Source organism: Rhinatrema bivittatum, chromosome 1 (genome assembly GCF_901001135.1).
Source record: "Rhinatrema bivittatum chromosome 1, aRhiBiv1.1, whole genome shotgun sequence".
NCBI lineage: Eukaryota > Metazoa > Chordata > Amphibia > Gymnophiona > Rhinatrematidae > Rhinatrema > Rhinatrema bivittatum.
In genome coordinates this window covers 289,875,272-289,891,038 of record NC_042615.1, presented here as the reverse complement: position 1 = coordinate 289,891,038, position 15,767 = coordinate 289,875,272, and the positions used below count along the sequence as shown (strand labels likewise).

The following is a 15,767-nucleotide window of genomic DNA, read 5'->3' as shown; positions in this document are numbered from 1 at the left end:
CCTGTTGATACTCTTAAAGTGGTTGGTGGCACTCCAGTGTCTTCAAGGAATGTCAAAGCTAGTAAGTGCAATATTTGATTCTGGAATGTGGTGTGTGCAATGTTTTCATTGTTCCATTCTGTTTGTCAGACTTCTTCCGGGTCTGGGAGAAATTCTAGAAGGATGGCAGTCCATTCTAAGAAAGAGGGCCTTGATAAGAGCTGTGTGATATGGAAAAAAAAAAAAGATTTTATTTTCCAAGAGTCACCTAACTCCTCACTGTAAAAATAAACAAGAATAAACTGGAGCCAGCCTATGATCATTATATACTACAAGTAAAGCAATTAGGAATTGTGAGGGCCACAGATTATGGAAAGAAAAGGAAGATTCCTGATGGTTTCTTAGCGATAGTTCTCTGCTGTGTCAACTGTTGATAGAGAAAAAAGTTATTTTTATATATATATGGCCACTGTTTCATTTTTTGACAAATCTTGCTTGAATTACTGGAAACACCTATTGCAATTATATCCTACATTAGATTTGATGGCTACGATGAATCTGCAAGTTGAGTTGCTCCCATCTTTCCTCCCCCCCCCCCCCCCTCCCCTTGCCTTAAAAGTCTTTTCTGCTAACCTCACCCCGCAACGCACACGTCTCCCGGAGTGAGGGGATTAAATTCAGAACTGTGTATACTAGGAATTAATTTCCTCAACTTCATTAAACCCTTTTCAAATATTAGTTCTATTTTTGGTTTTCATCTCAGTGGTGGGAACCTCATCGAACAAAGCTAAAAGTTCGAAGCAGATAACAATTACTTAAAAAAAAAAATCAATAAGAAACGTATTTTAATCCCCCCCGCAGCTGAGCTGGAAAGTCTCTTTATTTGAAAATACCGAGTAGACCTGTGCACCCTGAGCTCCGTGTGCCTTTTATTAAATCCCTACAAGAAGAAATCGGGAGCATTACTCTCGGAGGCAGATTTTGCTAAAAAAAAAAAAAAGATTTCTATAAAAGGAAAGTCAGGGCGCGGGAGCTGACAGTGTGCGTCGTTTTCAGGAAATAAGGCGTTTAAAATGAGAAGTAAACTGTTACTCGAAATTGTACATCGTTTCCTTCTGCCGAAGTTTTGATTTTTAAAGCGTGGCAGCAGAGAAATGAAAAGGTGCTTTTATGCTGAAAAAAAAATAAAATAAACAACATCAAGAAAACCAGGGAACCCCTTGGGCTCAAGTCTTTCAGCGAGCAAGGGACAGGTCCGGGACCTGCCAGGGCAAAGGAACTCAGAAGGCGGCGGCCACCGTCTCGGGCAGCGGCGGGGAAGGGGGGAAGCGAAGGCGCTCGCGCTTGCTTTCCTCCAACTTTTGGCGCTAACTTTTAACCGAAGACCATCCGGACCAGCGCCCCACGTTAACACATTTTCTGACGAAAGAAATAGCCCCACTCCGCAAACGTCTCAGTGTTACATACACACACACATACACACTACACGGCTGAGGAGATGCAGGCAGCCTAAGATCACCCTCCTTCGCCTCTCCCGCCCTCCCCTGCAAAAAAAAACAAAAACGTTCCAGTCTTTCTCTACTTGAGCTTTCAAAGTACAGTCCCGCTCCCTGCTACTTTTGCAAAGACACGGACCGAAGAGACAATCCTTGCCCCCCCCCCCCCCTCTCTCTTATTTTCCAAAAGCTTCACATTAACCAATTCTTTATCCTTTCTCCCCTCACCCCCCCTAGGGGGGCTGTAGAGGGTGGGGGGAGTTGTATCCGTGTGCGTTTGGTGCTGGGGGCGGGGGTGGGTGTGCTTTCCCTCCCATTCTCTCAGAGCCTTCCTCCTTTCCCGCCTAACGAAGCGCAGAAAGGCAGCGGGCCGCGGCTCGCGTGGCTGGCGGGACTCCCTCGGACACCGGCGCCCCCTGATTGGCCAGCAGCGCCTCCCTCCCAATGCCCCCTCCCCCCGATTCATTAATAAATTAGCGGCACGCTCCAACCGAGCGCGAGCCACCAATCACAACAAAGAGTAGCCGGGGCTTTAAAAACATTTTATACTGATCAGATAAAAGGGTGGCTTGAAGAGAAGAAGAAGAAGAAAAAGGTGTGGGGGGAGGGAGGGGTAAGAAAAGAAATGAGTGATGATAATGAAATGAAAAAGAATAAACCCGGGGAGGGGGGCCCTCGAGCCCCGGGGATAGGCTTGATTGTTTCCGTCGGGGTATATAAGGGGTTTTAGGCGAGTCGTGTGCCAGACGCACAGCCCTCGGGAGAACCACGAGCAAGCGGCGCTGGCAGCGGAGAGGCGGGGAAGGGGGGGAGGGGAGCGCGTGCCGGTGCCTAACCGGGGAGACAGACGCACGCGCGCCCACAACCTGAGCGCGAGGCCAACGCCCGCCTGCTGCCGCTGCACGCACTGCGGGGCCACTGCCAGCATCGCCGCAGCATCAGCACCACACAGCCGCCGGGTGAAAGGGGGTGGGGGGGGGGAGAAGATCCGAACAAACCACAAAAAGTCGCACGGAAGCAAGTAAGTTCCTCCTCCCAACGTCTTCGGACTCCGTGTCTGCAGATATGTATTGTGTATAGATAGATTCGTGTGCCTGCGTGCGCCGGCGATCTGTTGCTGCTTATGTGGTCTCAGGTGCATAGTAAGGCAGCATCTTAACGCCTAGAAACGAGAGCGCCCCTTTTGTAACACAGTCCATGCCTAAGAGCTCTTTGCCATACAGTACAGTCTGAATTCCGTGCAGGTGATGATACTTTACTTTGTGCTGGATCAGCTGACGGCTCATCCGAAAGTGTACGATCGTGCTAGTGTCGTATTTTACGTTTGCAGGTGGTTGTTTTTTTTTTCTTTTTTTTGCATCGTATTGCTCACCAATGCTCGGTTAACGAGAGTGTTCCTTATTTCCTTTCAGGATGTACGTGAAGTCCGAGTACGAGGAGGAGGATGCGCTGCCGGCCTCCGTCTCCTCCTGCGAGGCCCTGCTCTCTCCCAGCGGCGGCAGCAGCAGCAGCAGCAGCAGCTCGGAGGGGGAGGAGGAGGAGGAGGACGAGCCGGGGCTGCGGAGGCCAGCGGAGGGCGGCGCCTTCCAGCCCCCGGACCCGAAGCGAGCCGCCCGCGGCCCGCCCAGAGCGGAGGGCAAGCGGCGCCCGCCCCGCGCCCCCAAGAGCGGCGAGAGCGTGCAGCGCATCAAGCGGAGCCGCCGCATGAAGGCCAACAACCGCGAGCGGAACCGCATGCACAACCTGAACTCGGCGCTGGACTCGCTGCGGGAGGTGCTGCCCACGTTCCCCGAGGACGCCAAGCTGACCAAGATCGAGACGCTGCGCTTCGCGCACAACTACATCTGGGCGCTGAGCGAGACCCTGCGGCTGGCCGAGCTGCCCGCCGAGCTGCTGCCCCCCGGCGGCCTCCTGCAGGACGCCGCCGCCGCGCTGCTGAGCCCCGGGGCGCTGAGCTGCGGCTCGGCCGCCGACAGCCCGCCCTCCTCCTCCTCCTCCAACTCGGCCTGGAGCTGCACCGCCTCCCCGGCCCCCTCCTACAGCACTTTGTCCCCGGCTAGTCCCGCCGGCTCGGCCTCGGACCTAGACTACTGGCAGCCCTATGCACCGCCCCAGCACCCCAGGGCCGGCGAGTTTATTTAAGAACCACCCCCTCTCCCCCCCCCCCTTAAAACGCTGCGCAGCCGACTTTGATCGCTGCCATTATTACTATTGTTATTATTATTATTTTTTATTATTATTTTATTCTATTGCAATAACAGGTCTGTTTCCTGCGCTAGGAGTGTTTCAGGTTGACCTTGACATGACTGTAGCATGCTGGACTTTTGAACAGGTTTTTTCCCGAAATGACTGGTTAAATAGGTTTCGCAAACTGGCAAGAGAGAGAGAGAGAGAGAGAGAGAGATTCTCCCTGTGAATGTCTATGAAAACACAACTGGTTTACGAGGTTGTCCTCTTTGCTTCCCATATAGAGATGTTAATGTATGGTTATAAAGTACGTGTTGGGCAACATCTGACGTCTATTATGGTAATAATATTCGCCTGCCATTTACAATGCAGGGCATCTGCTTTCCTCCCATTGCTTGAAGGCTCTGGGAATTTCACCTGTCAAACCAAACTTTCTGTCTGATGTGCACTTTGTTCAGTTTCCCAGAATTGTAACAATGCCTTTTTTTTTTTTTAATATATTGTCCTCCTCTCTCTCCCCTTTCCCCCATTTTTTTCCCATCTGTCTCATATGATTTATAAGGGGAAAAGAAGTTGTTTTGCTTGCAAGCCGGGTTAGAAGTCATTGTATAATTTGTAGGCTTTGTACCGACTGAATGCAAGCGTGGAAATTTGGCCTGAATTCTCTGTCAAAAGGGAAATGTGGAGGTAAAGGAAAGAAAATCAGGAGGGAGGATTGTTTCATGGATTATTTATCTCGACCTCTAAGGGGACGAGAAACTCCCCATTCTTTCACCAGTTTAGGACTAAACCAACAGACGGAAAACCCAAGTAGACACGGAGCATTACAGGCAAAAGCTACACACATGGGATCACATTTATTTATTACAAAGAAAGATTTCACCGAAAATATGTATTTTTTGTATATTTTACAGAGTTTATTCTAGTATGTATTTACAGCAAGAAAGCAAAGAATGTTTTTCTTGTGGCGAAAAATATAAATAAAATGTCTAATTTTCTTAACTTTTTTTTTTATGCATTGCTTCTTTGTTTTCGTCCTTGTTGGTACCAGAATAATCAGTGTCTTGTAGTTTTGTGAGACAAAGTCCAGCAAGAATACTTCCAGACTGACGAGCTTTGCTTAGGAAAACGATCTGCACGAATTTATACTTTTTACACTGCATATCTGCCTATAGATTAAGGAATTATCTTGTCTTTCACAACCACTATTTGAAAAAAAATAATCTTACCTGTAACACGCATGGGTCAACAGATTCCAAAACAGGTACTGAAGAGATAGCAGTAATTTGTTTTCTCTGTCTGTAAAACTCTTTGCATAAGGGTGCAGTACTATGATTATTACAAATATCTAGTCAAGTATTGCACATGGCCACTGCACCCTGGTGGGGCCCTCCAAACCAACTAAAATCCTCCTGCCACAAACCGGTGTTAAACTTCCAGTAGATAAAACTTCCTTACTGGCCTAGTTGTTGACAGAATACAGATTTCGTGGACAGACGTTTGACTACTCCTAAACCGATCACGACAGCTAAAATTGCCCAACAGAAAATAATTGTGGAAGGTTACCGGTTGCACACAGAACAGTATAAACGAAATATGTGCGTGCAGGTGGCAATGCCTTTATATCTTATACAAGAAACATCACCGGCTCTTGCGTTCTCCTTGTCCTCCTTTCCTAAATTAATAAAGAAGCCTATTTCCCAAAGTGCAGCCCCGGAATAGGAGAAAGTCCTGTGCCCTGATAACAGTCCGCTTCTCCGTAATGCGTAGTGAAGCATAGATGAGCTGATCAAAGATTGAAGACTGGGGCTCCAAAGCAACTGAAAGCAGGCAGCGAAGTTTCTCCCATTGGTGTCTGAGCACTGTCTGTCAGTCTGACAAGCCCAGGGACTGCAGTCAGTTTAGGACAGTTGGGGGTTTTCTCCTACACCTTACCCCTAACCATATATATATATAAAATAAAATGCTCAGGAGTATCGAGGCTCAACCTCTCCCTCTCTCCCTAAACCGGATGAAGGACGATGTGGGGGCAGACGGAGGAATGAGGTCCCAGCCTCAACAGGAAGAAGCGTGCAACAAACACTTTGGGGGTTTCTCATAATAATATCATCCCAAATGGTTTACCCAGATTCCGTTATTACCAATCTTCTATACTGTTAAGTATGTCCGGTCTAGTTTTAAACGTTATTCCCAAGTAAAAGAGCCAGTGGAGAGGGTTTGGCCAACAGAGCTGCCCCAGCACTGAGCTGATCATAGAGCGGTGGCAAAAAAAAAAAAAAAAAAAAAATACCCGCAAGAATTCAGCTCTGGAAGAGGAGGTAGTCCCCACAACCTTTAGCTAGCCCACACGAGCGCCATCAAGCAGGCTAGGCTGGATTGGTTTTGGATTACCCATGTCGTGGAAATACTAAATGAAAAAGACAGCAAGCATCTTCTGCTTTGCATCTCACTGAATGAACTGTGCACACTGCATCGGCCGGTTTTGTAGAGCCGGGGGAAGTGTATGTGATGCAAGCATAAAACAGCCTCCAAAAAAAAAATGTTACGAAAAAATCTTTATTGCATTGTATAAGGTAGAGTAGAGGAGGGCTGCGCGTCTTCCCCTCCCCCAGCGCCTCCGGGCGGCTCAGGCAGTTGAGCTCTTGTCCCAGCACACGAGTCCCCTCTGCGTGACACAGGTTAATCCGCACCTCCTCGGATTAGGGGGAAGGGAAAGTGTTCCTGAAAGCCCTTTTTTTTTTTAAATATTCACGAGATCGCAGCTCTCGTGAGCGGCCAGCCCTGCTTGCTGGGCCCCCAGCTCTGACCTGGTAATGCAGGGAGCGCCCTATAGAGCCAACTCAGCACAATTATTCATTATTTAGTTACTGGAGACTTGCCATTACTCCCCTTCCTATTCCCATCTGAGCTGCGTCCGCGTACTACCAGAGCGTCTTCCCCCAGTTTCCATTAATGAATTTACTACTATGAAATCATTATACACATCACAGCATCCACTGCTACAATAACCCATAATCAAGCAAACATGACCACATCTAACAACAAGGGGGCGAGAGACAGAGCACACATTATTTCGAATATTTACCTAGCAGTCTCGGTGCGATATTACTTCCAGAGAGGACACTGGTGCTTACAACCCATCATCTCCCAACCATTATGGAGGCACTGCTATGCTGACCCTTGTCTGAATCCATTGCGTCCATCATAACATGAGATCCCACTTGCTGAAAGTATTCAGGGAGGGAGAGGTCTGAAACCAGGGGCTGTGGCCAGAATACCTAGCGCGCACTGTGTGTTCCGCAGAAAAGTGTAAGTACATAAGAAGTAATTATGACAAAACTGAAAAGCTAACTAAGGGACAAAGGGAAAATCAAGGAAGGGGTCAGATCTATAAGGTATATGAAAAGAGTCTCAGCCCATTTTATCCTAAACTCGTGGTTTTTCTCATCCCATCCCTCTTAAACCAAATTTCTACATCCCATCCGCAGGTTATTAAGAGCACCAGACACCTGGAAAGCATTAAAAACTGGAAACAAAATCCACATTCAAAATGTGAATGTATAAATTAAATACAATCTGCAGACCATGAATCTTCCAAATGTGATAAGCGCCTCCGAGCGTGAAGTCCAGTCAGGAAAACACTGAGTAATAAAATAAAACGTGTGGAAATAGAATTAGTGAAATTAGGTTAGGCCAATAAAACGAGCAGGGCTGTTTCTGCCTTCAGCCTTGGGCTAAAAAGTGCTAGTTGAGCTGATCTATTGTTTCCCGCCCTGGCAGGGGGTTTATTGTGCGATAAATAATGCCTTAAAAAAAAAAAAGTGGATATTTGCATAATCACCGCTTTGATGTGCCCAGCAATCTAACGCTGGGTCCCCAAATCTGCCATTGGCCGGGAGTAACAAAAAAAGACTCAAACTCTTTCACTACACAGTCAGTGTGTGGCGGATCGTCATAAAAAAAGCTTTAGGATTTTTTTTTTCCCCTTTTAGGATCCTTTTTAACGATTTAAGAATGCCACAAAAAAGAAAAGACCTGCTTTTCTCTAAGCAAAGGCTGTTGGATCCGATTCTTTTCGTTCCGTTTCTTTCCCAGTTTCTCTGTGCAGTGAATTTCACGCGGTGGTTCATTTCATATCATCAGGGAAAGCTTGGCTATTGTACTTTGCCCCGCACGATCAAAGGGGGGGCATAGAATCCCATAGTCTGTAAGGCGGGATTTCTAAGATGTATATCTATTTCAGTGTGTAAATAAATACTCGCCCAATAGCCAGGGATTTATTTTCAAATACCAGTTTATTCCTGCGCTGAAGGAGCAGCAGCGCGCTCAGAGCACCTGAGGGTAAGAAAGGAGGCGAAGGAGCGCAGAGCCCGCAGCAGCAGGAGGAGCTTCGGTGCATGCGGTCAGCGGGCTCCGATCGGGCAGGTCGCTTGTGCCCCGGCGGTCTGCCGCGTCTTGTTACGGGAGAGGGGAAAGCGGCCCGATCCGGCTGATTGGCATTCATTTCACTGGTTCTGGAGGTGGCGCCGTCAGCTCCCTCCTTGGTTTCACTCGCAGGCATTCCCAACTCAAGCAGACACCGGAGGAAATTCTTGCTGCCTTCTTGATGGTAAACCCGATCTGGGGGAGGCTGCTCCATGCATAGAAAGAAGGTTACGCTAACTATCAGGCAATACCCTACTGCTGGAGCTCCTTATTTCTACCCCCCCCCCCCCCCCAAAAAAAAAAAAAAAAAAAAGAGCCAGAAAGTAAGATTTCCAATGAAAAGCAACTCCCAGCTTTTTTGCTATTCATAACCAAGAAACATTGACTTCGGTTATGCTCCGGTGCAAAAGATGCACGCTAGCGCACTTTTTGCACTGGTGCAAAACTGACGCAAAGCTGTAATAAACGAAGCAAACATATACATCGAAATTTTTCATGCAAAGTTTCAATGTCTCTTCTTTTTAACGATCACCGCCAGCAATCGCTCTCCCAGCACACACCTTGCTTCTGGCTCTGAAGGTAACCGTGCTCGGGAGTTTATTTTGGGTGCAGGCCGCCCACGCCCTTACATTCCTATTTCTAAAGATCGCGTTCAGCTGATTCCACGTGGCAAAGATTTATAAGAGTTGTCAGTGCTGGGGCAGATACGTGCTTTGAGTGCGGGGTCCAAATACAACGAAAGATCGCCGATAGAATTTGATTAAAAAAATTATTAAAAAAAAAAAACAACCCCACTACGATTCTTGGACAGGTGCAGCTTTGTGTGTGGTTCTCTCTGTCTGGCTGAGAAATGTGGCTGTTAAAAGCAGAAAAGTCCCTCCAGACAGGTACTTTGGACACAAACGTCCCGAGGTTTAAATCAGACTTTTCAAACCTCTGAGTCTCTTTTGGTCTCCCTGGCATTAATGAAACTGTGTGGTCAGCTCCGCTAAAGTGGGAATGGGTTTCTCCTGGCTCAGCATTAGGAGAAAAACAATATTATTATTATTATTTTTATTTTTATTATTATTATTTATTATTATTATTATTATTATTATTCTAGCTTGTTTGCTGTCTTTCTGACTTCTTCACGGTTAGAAAGAAGCATATTAAACCATAGCACGTCAAGAAATTTATATATAAAGCAAACTATAAGCAGAGAGATAAAATATCAGCAATATCGAGACGGAAGAACAATTAAAAGGGCGAAGAAAGCAGAACTAGGAGAGGCAGGCTGTGCCCATGTCCCGCTGGCACTAGCCCGCTTTCCCGGGGCTATTCTTATGCCAAGGAGGGCGAGAAAGCCCCCCCCCCCCGGGGGAAGCAGCGAGCCCCTCCGCCGAGGCTTTCAGGCCACGACACAATACACAAAGGGATCCGAAAGGCGCTGGTGACCTCTCGGAGACCGGGACTGAAGGGCTTTATTGCCAAACCCAGCCCTCGCCCTGCTGCGGGTTCAGTTTTAATCTTTGCAGTTTTCTATTCATAGGTTTCCTCGGGAGGAGACGAGGGATGCCAGGCTTTCACATCAGTTTAATAGAGCCGCATACCGGGGGAGGGGCGTTTTTCCTTCATTAAGAAGCGGAGCCAGCTTTGACTTTGTTCGAGTGCTCGACGCAACGTATTTTTCCGTTTCCATTGCTTTCCCCATTCGCCAGCTCTGCCGGCTTTTTGTTGTTGTTTGGGAGCCACCCGGACAGGTGGCAGCGGCAGCAGCGTTATACTGAAGGGCCCGGGCCAGGGCCTGCTGGAGAGAAAGGGCCCGAGGGGTTCCCTCCAGGAACGACCCATCTCCTGGGATGGAAATATGTCCTGCATTTCCCAGGCTGGGTTTAGCGGGTTCCTTATCCTGATCACACTGGAGCCTTTTATTTATTTATCTATCTTTAAAGGGGGGGAGGCTTTCCTTTCTTCATGCGGTGTGGGAGGGCGAAGAACGAGAAGAGTTAACAGGCCCCAAACCAGAGCAGAAAACTCGAGTTTATCGCGCGCCCTTGAGATTCTCTCTGACTGTCAGGTCAATACAGTAAAGTGCGGCCGCGGTTACCCGGCTCCTAACCCGCTTTCTACCCACTTTTCGGCCGCCTTAGCCCTTCCTGCGATACACAATCCCCTTTAACCTACCCTTACCGCGTCCTTAAATCCCCGGGTAACCCCTTCCGCACGCGGCATGTATATTACATGTAAACGATCGAATTAGCTATTCCCTCCCATACAGTAACGCGCGCCCCAACTATCGCTATTTTACCCTGCCGTTTTGCCGTGCGTTTAACCTGCTAACTTACCACCTACCCTTACCCCTGCGTTAGAGGCAGGGGTAAGGGTAGGCGGCAAACTTTCCCCCAGCCCCCGCTCACCTGCCCCGGCCGCGTCCATGGGTGCTGGTCTCCGGGGCAGCCCCAGTCCTCTCCCCTCCTCCCGAAGCAACGAAAGCGGAAAAAAGCGAAAAAGCGAAAAAAAAAAGTAGCAAGAGAGCGAGGGGAGAGAGGACGGGCAATCCTACGCTCGGGATTGCCAGTCCTCCCTCCCCCTCCTCCCGAAGCAAGGTGCGAAAAGCAGCCTTGCTTTTCGGGAGGAGGGGAGAGAGGACGGGCAGTGTAAATCAACGAAGCGACTTACTTTTTTTGCAGCCCCCCTCCGGAGACGAACATCGGCGACGAGGGACCACAGCTCCCCTCCCCTGCCCTGCCTCCAGCTGCCCACGAAGATAGACGCATCGCACGGGCGAAAGCGGCCCCTGTGCGTGCAATTGGGCCGCTCAAGATGTGACGTCACGACGTTTGGCGTCACGGCATGTGATGTCAGGTCTTGAGCAGCCAATTGCACGCACAGGGGCCGCTTTCGCCCATGCGATGCGTCTATCTTCACGGGCAGCTGAAGGCAGGGGAGCCTCGGTCCCTCGTCGCCAATGTCCGTCTCCGGAGGGGGGCTGCAAAAAAAGTAAGTCGCTTCGTTGCTTTTCACTGCCAGTCCTCTCTCCCCTCCTCCCGAAAAGCAAGGCTGCTTTTCGCGCCTTGTTTCGGGAGGAGGGGAGAGAGGACTGGCAATCCCGAGCGTAGGATTGCCCGTCCTCTCTCCCCTCTCTCTCTTGCTACTTTTTTTTTTTGCTTTTTCGATTTTTTTTTTTTTTCATTTTTTCCGCTTTCGTTGCTTGCTTCGGGAGGAGAGGAGAGAGGACTGACAATCCTGAGCGTAGGAGAACCATCCACTTCCTGGTACCTGTCATTTCAAATGTCATTTGAAATGTCATTTGAAATGACAGGTACTGGCGTGTCCGTGAAGCGTTAGGCCTGCGCACCCAGGCTACTGTATATACAGTAAAATGGGTTGCGTGGGCCTAACGCTTCACGGACGCTTCTTAGACGCAGCTTGCATTTGCAAGCTATTTGTTGCGGTCTCTACCGCTTCCCTCCGCCTAAGGCCCAAACCTGCCTACCTCCGCTTCAGGAATCACCGCGCTCCGCCCGCTCCGGACCCCGGGGGCTTCTCTCACTCCACGTGGCGTCCGCCATTACGTGCCTGCTTCTCTCCTGTCTCACGCGTGCGCGAGGACGCCCGTCTTGAGCGCTCAACCCCTGGAAGCCTGGCCCCGCCCGTGCGGGTGACGTCATGCCCAAGTCCCGATATAACCGGCGCTCAAACTATCTCTCATTGCCTTGCAACGAGGTTCACAACTCCATAGTTGTTCTTAGTTGCGTTCCTGGTGATCTCCATGTTGCCTGCCTCTGACTCCGGTTTGCTTTGACTTTGCTTCAGCTTGCTGCCTGCCTCTGACTTCGGTTTGCTTCTGACTTCCGCTTCAGCCTGCTGCCTGCCTCCGACTCCGGTTTGCCTCTGACTCCGCTTCAGCCTGCTGCCTGCCTCCGACTTCGGTTTGCCTCTGACTCCGCTTCTGCCTGCTGCCTGCCTCCGACTTCGGTCTGCCTCCGACTCCGTTTCAGTCTGCAGCCAGCCTCTGACCTCGGCCTGAATCCGCTTCAGCCTACAGCCTGCTTCAGCCTCCGGTTTGCTACCGATTCCGCTTCAGCCTAAAGCCTGCTTCCGCCTCCGGCTCGCTACAGACTCCGCTGCTGCCCGCTGCCCTGCCTTCAGCCGGCCCTCGGCCCTGTACAGCCGGCCCCTGTCTCCCGGGTACCTTGGACTTCCTATCCTTCCTGCTTGCTCTGGTCCCGGTCTGCCTATCTGAGTTCCTGGACTTTCTGTCTCAATACCAAGTCCCGGGGACCCAGTGCCCTACGGGCTCCTCCCGGGGGGTTCCTGGTTCCTGGGTGAACGCCTTCTACTTGTGGCTCCGCCCCCCGGCCTGCCCTGTCACCCTTGGTAGGCCGGCCCAAGGGTCCACTATCTCGCCAGCAGTGTCCAACTGCAACACTATTTACATACAGTATCGAGCGGTAGGTGAGCTGGACTGTGCGCGCGGCAACCGCGGGTGCGCCGGCACTAACGCAGCTCTCCCTACCGCTCCTTACTGTATCGGCCTGTGTGTTCTTTGCGATTGCTTTCTGTTTTCTCGTTTGAAAGCAACGTTTCAGAAAACAGCAACGAAAACGAAGGCCATCAGAACGAAGCAGAATCAAAGGCGGCTTTTGCTTCAGGATGCCACCCTCCCTCCGGGGCTCTGATAATGACCCCGAATTGGGGACAGCTCCAGTGGCGATCTGGGATGTGAGAGCTTTCCGAAAGGAAAAAAACCCCAAAAGAGGGCTGGGAGTTGGCGTGGCACCCCGACAGGGCCCAGGACATGACGACTCCACGGAGCCCTGCAGACCAAAGTCCTGGGGTTAAGTCTGCTGTACCGGAGCTCTCCTTACTGAAGGAGGCCAAGCTTTTATATGCAGATACTCAGAGATATCTGACTTTTTCCTGCCAGCTGACTTAAAACTCAAGGATTAGACCAACTCTTGGGGTTTTTTTTTGGTTTTTTTTTTAAGGGGGTATAATAACCACTGTATTTCCCTACAAATTCCCGTAATCTTGAAACCTTTGGCTGGGACTGTCCTGGCTGCTATTTCTGCAAGTGGAGCTGTTTTAAGATCCTACCTATGAGGTTGCCTCCTTGTCTTCAAAGAAACTGCACCCTGCCCTCCCTAATCCCCACTCCCCACTTCACACACATCCACACCCACTCTCCCAAAGACTGCGGGTCACATCTGGATGCCCACCACCTGCTTATTGTTTCATTCCATAAGTTCTGATTTTGATAAATTCTAGGAAAGCCTAAAATTACTAAATGAGGGCTAGACTTTGAAATGTGCTCACAGCTATTCAGAAAGTTGTAGATTCCAGGTTGTTCCTTTAAAATATCATCATTCAGGGCAGAAGATAAGGAGTGGGCCCAGGTGGTAGTTTTGCAGGTTCCTGCACACTGATCCCTGGGGGCTTGACTTTTTCACATGATCTCAGTCTTTGATTCCTTAAGACCTCCAGCCTCCCCCCCCCCCCCCCATCCCCAGTTCTTGAGCTTCTTGCCCAACCCCCACCCTTACTCCTCCCCCCCCCTTCCCCCCAGGTCGTCAAACTCTGGCCCACCCTATCTCGAGTCCTTGAGCCTCTCTAGCCCTCAACCCAATCCCTGGCCTCTCACACCACTCCCATCCTTGAGCTTCACCTCCCCCCCCTATCCCGGGTCCCTGAAACTTCCCAATCTATCCCCGGTCCTTCAATCACTCTCATCGTCCCCGGTATTTTTTTTTATACTTCGACCTTGTGTATCCTTATCGGTTAACCTCAGCCTCTAGTCCTACCCTCAACGTCGAGCCTTGCCCTTCTCGTCTCTCCGCGTCTTCTTCTTTTGCATGGCATTGACATCAGGGCACATTCCAACAATCTTCTCAGGGTATGAACCATTCTCTAGGCCCCACAAGACTAGGGGACCCCCATGCGGTTGTGCTTTGCAGGTGAGACTCGAGAGGCTGACAGCAAGCTGGTTGGACGAAGTTGCAGCAACAGCTAGGGTGGCACCACTGTCCTCTTGCCAGTTGAAAACCAGTATGAGGGTGGGGGTGGGGGGTGAGAGGAATGAGAAAGCGGACTGTGGCCCCTTTCAGCTTCAGGCCTGTGAAAGCATTCACCTCTGGAACCTTTGTGGCACCGGGACCTTGGAGAATTGCCCTTTTTGCCCCATCCCCTAATGCTGATCCTAGCATAATTAGAGCATTTTCTGAATAAATTCATTGTCAGATAAAACCAATATACACTTACAGTAGTCATTAAGACCCCCCGCCCCCCCCCCCCTTTTTCATTCCTATTTTCCTATCAATTTGGATGGGATGTTGCGGGTAATCTATAAATAATGCCTGAACAGCTGAAGAGTGGATTCACAGCAGGATAATTTACAACAAGGGGGTGAGGCCATAAATTAAGATATACATTTTTATATTACAAAGTTAAAACATAGAAAAAAGAAAGGATGATGAGAAAAGAATAAAATTAACTTAGTAACAGGATCAAAAGAACAACAGCAAAGCCATCACTGTATGCTGTACATTTATGTTTGATTCTGACAGCAAAAAATTGTCAATTAAAAAAAAACAAAAAAAAAACAAAACAGGCAAACTAATATTTGATTAACCTACCGAGTGCTTCTGCAGGAGCCATCCCCTAGTAGCTGGCACTTTTCCCCACTTCTCTGATGAAATATCCATGAAGGCTATGAAAGAAAGGCTGGGCCTAATGCAAGAGAAATCTGGTGGTGGCAACTGAGGCCAAAGATTTGTTCCTACCCACTGCATCCTCTTGGGGTCTGGAGTGTGCCACCGCCAGAACTGCCAATGTGGTCCATGGAAGCCAGAGATCTTGTACCTTCCACCCCTCCCTGATTTTCCATTCTCCCTGCCAACACCTCCCTCAACGTCGCTGATCTGGACCAGCAGGAGGAGGAGGAGGGGGTGAGTGGTGGTAATGCAGGCTGTGTCCTCCACATCTGCCACCTGGGATTACGTTTGCACTTTGAGCCATGCGAATCGCCGTACTGATAACTAGCTCAGAGCATGAGTTGAATCCCCCAGTGGCAGAGGAAGAGGAGGTGGCTCCATCACTCTCTTCCTCCTGCTGGCCCAGATCAGCAGTGGTGAGAGAGGTGCAGGCGGGGAGAGGATGAGAGTGGAATCAAGGAGAGGGGGAGGGGAAACAGTGCTGGGAAGGGCCTGACGAGGGGATCGTTGTGAGAGATGAGAAGAAGCTGAGTGGGGGGGGGGGGGTCGGGTCATGTCGGGGGTACAGAAGGGATTGACCGGGGGACTTTGTTTGGGGAAAGGGTGAAAGAAGGGCTGGAGGGGGTGAAAGAAAGGATGGGTTGAGGGAGGCTTGTATGTGTGTGAGAAAAGTGGAAGGGGCGTTTGTGTGTGTGAGACAGAGTTGGGATCAGTGCCAAAGGAGTGTATTTGTGTGTGTGTAAGTGTGCACCTGGGATTGGAGGGGGGGGGGGGGAGAGGTGAAGGGTAAGAGAGGAGGTTAGAGAGTGGGTGGGGTTACCATGGGAAGAGTACCAGAACTGGAGGAAGAGACTCCTCCCTCCCCCTCAATCCAGATCCTCCCATCCTTGATCCTAAACTCCGTCCCTCAGACCCTGGAACCTCCTTACCTTCCTCCCTCACCCCCAATATCCCAGTACTTCACCTTCAGCCCTCACCCCCTCACCCC

General features: G+C 50.0%; 1 protein-coding gene across 1 annotated transcript in view; it reads left to right on the top strand.

The window, feature by feature from the left end:
* The window catches only part of NEUROG2 (neurogenin 2), a 99,013-nt gene extending 95,396 nt beyond the window's left edge, over window positions 1-3,617 (top strand). The window contains exons 4-5 of the mRNA XM_029608062.1: window positions 2,888-2,951; window positions 3,066-3,617. Coding sequence (XP_029463922.1) covers window positions 2,888-2,951; window positions 3,066-3,617 — 616 coding nt within the window. The remainder of the gene's footprint in view (window positions 1-2,887; window positions 2,952-3,065) is intronic.
* The last annotated feature ends 12,150 nt before the right edge of the window (window positions 3,618-15,767 follow it).